At 39.0% G+C, this 5,361-nt stretch overlaps 1 protein-coding gene across 1 annotated transcript; it reads left to right on the top strand.

The window, feature by feature from the left end:
* The first annotated feature begins 2,216 nt into the window (after positions 1 to 2,216).
* Positions 2,217 to 3,356, top strand: LOC127689454 (upstream-binding factor 1-like protein 1). The gene has a single exon (XM_052189162.1). The coding sequence runs from the start codon at positions 2,217 to 2,219 to the stop codon at positions 3,354 to 3,356; it is 1,140 nt and encodes a 379-aa protein (XP_052045122.1).
* The last annotated feature ends 2,005 nt before the right edge of the window (positions 3,357 to 5,361 follow it).

Below are 5,361 nucleotides of genomic sequence, written 5' to 3'. Positions count from 1 at the left end.
ATTTCTGAGTTGCAGCCAGCCTGGTCTACAGAGTTAATTCAAGGACAGACAGGGATAACCAGAGAAACCTTGCCTCAAAAAAATAAAAATGAATAAAATAAATAAAATAAAAAATAAAAAAATAAAAATAAAAAACAAGTTCATTAAAAGAATATATTACTGGTGCGTTATTTTATGACACATTTGTTCAGTGACATTTCATGTTTGGTGAGATCCTTCTCTTGGCCTGAGCTCATTAATAGGTTGCCTAGCCCACATTGTGCAGTGTCCCTAGGACCAAGAAAAGGAATCAAACCAATAATTGACACAACTCAGTTTTGTTGGTTGCTACATGTATGGTTCAAGCACGAAGATCCTGAATATGAGGAAAGCTTCGTGGTAACGTTGATTTAGAATCAATTTTAAAATTGAAGGTAAGGTTTCTACCTTCATAGATCCAGCCAAAGTTGAAATTAATACTCATTGTAAAAAGTTTTTAAATAATGAATATAAGTAGAGATTTTACATTATTTTACCTAAAAATAATTCACAAAGTTTATCCTCAAATATTCAGAAGCTTATTCTCACCCAAGACACAACTCACATATCAAATCCTTCCCAAGAAGATGAAAGGAGAGGGCCCTGGTTCTGGAAAGGCTAATTCAGCATTGTAGGGGATTTCCAGGACAGAAAAGTGGGAGGGGGTTGATTGAGGAATGGGCAGAGGGGGAGGGCTTTTGAGACTTATAGGGATTGGGGAACCTGATAAGTGAAAGTCATCTGAAATGTAAACAAAGTATATAGAAAAGAAAAAAAAAAAGATCTCCCTCAAGAAAATGAGTCTCTCCTAGGGATTAGCCCTCTTCTGTGTTATCCAACACAGAGCACATATCCCTGAATCTATATTTACACAAACAACAACAGACTAAGCATAGTGCTAACTTGGAGTAGCTAAATTTCAGAGCATATATTTTGAAAAAAACTATGACAATATTCAGAGTGTTCTGTTGACTTCATTTCCAGAGAAATTGCCACAGACAGGAAAATACTAGTTAAAGAATAGCACCCCTCAGAGCTGCTGATATGTGTTCAAGTTCTAGGTTCCAGGTCTTTTACAGTACCTCTATGAAAGAGGCCGTGCTTTTGCTGAGGATTATGTCTGTAGAATGAGTGGCCAAATAAAATTCCAAATGCGTGTTTGAAACCTCCTCAAGATGATTCAGCGTAAAGCTCTATATACATGCAGAGTTCTGCAGATAAATGCATCCTTTATCATAGCTTTCACATGCAAACCATGGAAACTCCACAGGTGGATGTCTGAGGGTTCAGTGTCTTGCCTCCTGTTTTCAGCTCATTTGAGTGTAACTGATGAATGTCTTGGCTCTGTTCTTTTCCTTTCAGTCATATGCTTTTGATTCGTTTTATTTAGTCTTTTTATTGCATCCCTAAAGCTGCTTTTCTCTTTGCTTTGCTTTCTTTCTTTCTTTCTTTTTCTTTTTCTTTTTCTTTCTTTTGGACAGTGGGGTGTTTATGTAATTTTCCTTTATTTTCTGAGTCTCACTTTGTCATTGCAATTGTCCTAGAATTTGAGATAGACACCACGCTGCCCTTGAATTTACAGAGATTTGCCTTCCTAGTCCTGGGATTAGAGGTGTGCGCCAGCACCCTTATTTTATAGGCAAATGCTAGTAAGATTTCAAAAGGATGCAAAAGAGGTTATAACTGTATCATATATAAGCAAACAACACTCATTCACATAGACACAGTCTCCATTTACATTCATTTTTTAAGATTTATTTATTTATTTTATGTAAGTACACTTTAGCTGTCTTCAGACACACAAGAAGAGGGTGAGGGCTTCAGATCTCATTACAGACGGTTGTGAGCCACCATGTGGTTGCTGGGATTTGAACTCAGGACCTTGGGAAGAGCAGTCAGTGCTCTTAACCTCTGAGCCATGTCACCTGCCTCTCCATTTACATTGTTAATCATAAATTAATCATATAAGCAACATATTGAAAAGGGATATCTGATTTTTGTCATAGAATCCAAGCATGATGTCTAACATTATTTTTTTGTTTTTTACTTTTGTTTCCCTTAGAAACACAGATTCATACAGACTGTGGAAATCAGAAGCTATCTACTAGGTTCTGTCTGTGTGTGTGTCAGCATTGCAAGTTGCTGTTGGCGTGTTTGCACAACTGAGATTCTAGGTGGGCACACAAGTTAAGCTCATAATGGCATCACTTGATAACCAAGGCCTATGGTCTGACACAGACATTGTGAAGTTACTTGAATGCATGAAGCACAATATGCCATCAGATGACTTCAGAGAATACAAAAGCAGCCAGGCCGAGCTAGACTGGAGCAAAGTCGCTTTTGGGCTGTTTTCAGGAGAAATGTGCAAACAGAAATGGCTGGAGATTTCTTGTAATTTAAGAAAGTTCCGCACACTGGCAGAATTAGTGCTAGAAGTCAGAGAACTTATGAGAAAGGCACACAAAAATCATACGGACAAGCAGGATCCTGACCGACTTAAAAGACCCTTGACTGCCTATCTGCGCTTTTACAAGGAACAGAGACCCAAATACCATCAGATGTACCCTAAGTACAGCAATGCACAGCTGACCAAACTCCTTGCTAAGAAATACCATCTGCTGCCAGCAGAGATAAAGCAGAGATATATTAAGGACTTCAAGAAGGAGAAACAAGACTTTCAGGAAAAGATGAGGCAATTCAAGAAAAGGGGTTCTGTTTCAGGGCCTCCTGAGAAATCTGTGGTGCCCCGAAGTCAGCAGACCAAAGTCTCTAAGAAGTCGCAAGGAGATATGAAAAACTCAAAGTCTCTTCTAAAAACGCAACGTGCCAAAACATTTTCCTCAGATAGGAAATTTCAGGGAGAACCCAGGAAGCCCCCTATGACTGCATATCACAAATTTCACCAAGATTCATGGTCAAGTCCAGAGCTGAGGCACCTGTCCTTTAGGGAGCGCTGGGTTGAGATCGGCAGGCGTTGGCACCAAGTCCCAAAGCACCAGAGAGAGCATTATGGAAAACAGGCTGAGAAGCTACAGGAACAATACTTTGTGGATTTGGACCGCTGGCTCAAGACATTGTCTCCTGAGGAGTATGCTGCATACAAAGAGGCAAAGGCCAACTGTGGTAAGCGCAAGAGCATGAACATGTCTGGAGGCAGAAGCCACAAGTTTGGACGAACAGATGATCTTCAGCCCTCCTCACAGAAAGGGCTTCAAATAAAACCTGGAGAGGCAGAGGAGCTGCTGGATCCTGGGCCAGATTCCTCAGAATCTAGTCGAGGTCATCATGGTGGCTCCCAGGCATCCCGGCAAGATAGGATGGATGACAGCCAAGAGTGAGACTCTAGCACCTCCTCAGATTCTAGTAGTACAGATGAAGAAGATGAAAATCTATCTGAAGGGAACCTCAGGTCTACACCCCATCTTGGCCTCTTTCATATTCTAAATCATTGTTTAAACCCATCCAACAAAGCCACGAACATTCCCAACACATAGGCAACTCTCCTGCCCTCTCTCTTGTTGTTCTTTCTTGCTATTCTCTCCTACATTTGCTTACTAAATACAAAGGAGTATAGTTTGTGGAGAAGGGACTTTGCCATAGTTCGGCACACATCAGATTCCTAGGTTTAGGAAGAGACCTGACTGAGCAGCACATAAAATCTATTTACCTTTTAATTGAACAAACTATACATCAGGTCTTACAAAGGGAAGCACTGAATACACAACTGGCATCAGCTACTTTTAGGAAAGTCTCTTAGTCTTGCTATTGCAAAGAGTAAATCTCACCTCTCATATTCAGAATAAGTAGAAACACAAACACTTTGGCATAGATAAATCCTATTTTATGGCCTTATCTGTTTTGGCTTTAATATGTACTTCAGTACCACATTCCAGTCATTACATTGATTAGCTGAATCTTAAATATATTTAATGTTAACTTCCCACCATTATGCTTATAATTACTCTAAGCTGTTTTCGTGACCATTAGCTTTAGAGCAGTTATTGTAAACATTTGAAATTTTATATTTGTACCTAAATATTTATTTTGTTTATTTTAGTTCACAATGAAGTTGTAAAATTTTACATAATAATAGAACATAAGTATGTTTTGTTAGATATTTGCATCGTTTAATATATAAAAGAGGTTAAATGTGTGTATCTCTTCATATACTTGTTATTTATGTTGCAGTTTACATTTTGGCATTTATAGTAGATTACCATACTTTATTTGTATGAATCATTGATTTGTTCTCCTAGAGGAAAGATTATCTTCATGTATATTTTGCAACCTTTTCATTTTTTTACCTAGGGTTCTAAAGATGTTGGAATAAGCACATGTAACAATATCAGCAGTTAGTAGTGATAAATTCCTGCCTTTTTTTAAATTTACCTACATTTGTAGGATTTGCTACCATAAATTTGTATTGATATATGAATTTGAATAAAGTTATATATTTAATTATACAGTATACTTATGCAATTAAACACATTTAATAAATGATGTTTATTAACATTGTGTTTTCTTTGCTCACATAATGATGCAATTCGGCTACAGTGTCCTCAAGAGATTCACAGAGAATGGATAGGTCAATGGGTTTCTTAGTTACTTCTGTGAACAGGCACCACGATCAAGACAAGTCTGATGAATGACATTTTATTTGCTGTGGTTTCCAGGTTCAGAGGTTCAGTCCACTGACATCAAGGCAGAAATGTGGCATCATCCAGGCAGGCACGGTGTAGGAGGAGCTGAGGGTTCTACATCTTTATCCAAAGGCAGTCAGAGACAGACTGGGCATGCTCTGGCATCCCGGAGGAAAAGCCCCAAGCTCAACCTCACAGTGACACATTTATTGCAATAAAGCCACACCTAATAGTGCCATTCCCTGGAAGAGTATATACAGACCATCACATTCTGCTCCCTGGTCCCCTTATGCTTGTTCAAACGTGAGGCTGTGGGGCCATACCTAAACATAGTATGATGTTTAGTGAGACATTTTGTGCAACTTCAAAAGTCCCTGTAGCCTATAGCGATCTCAACAGTGTTCTGAGATTCATCCAATTACTTAGCTTCAATTCCCAAAGCAAGACAGGAAAGTACCTGTGCAAATCCCAAACTCTGTATCTCCATGTCTGATGGCAAAGCAGTCTTCATATCTTCAAATCCTTTTGCATCTTTGTTGACTGCAACAAAGTTCTTTCTCCTAGGCTGGCTCCATTTCCTGTTAGCAACTATCCTTGCTAGACATCCATTGGCTCTGGCATCATTATAATCTTGGGGTCCCCAATTCAATTTCAGTTTCACAGCTTCCTGTTCCAATATCTGAGATCCTGCCCTCTGTAGCAG

Source organism: Apodemus sylvaticus, chromosome 7, assembly GCF_947179515.1.
Source record: "Apodemus sylvaticus chromosome 7, mApoSyl1.1, whole genome shotgun sequence".
Taxonomy (NCBI): domain Eukaryota; kingdom Metazoa; phylum Chordata; class Mammalia; order Rodentia; family Muridae; genus Apodemus; species Apodemus sylvaticus.
Note: the sequence above shows the minus strand (reverse complement) of the source record. Positions and strands in the feature narration are given on the sequence as shown.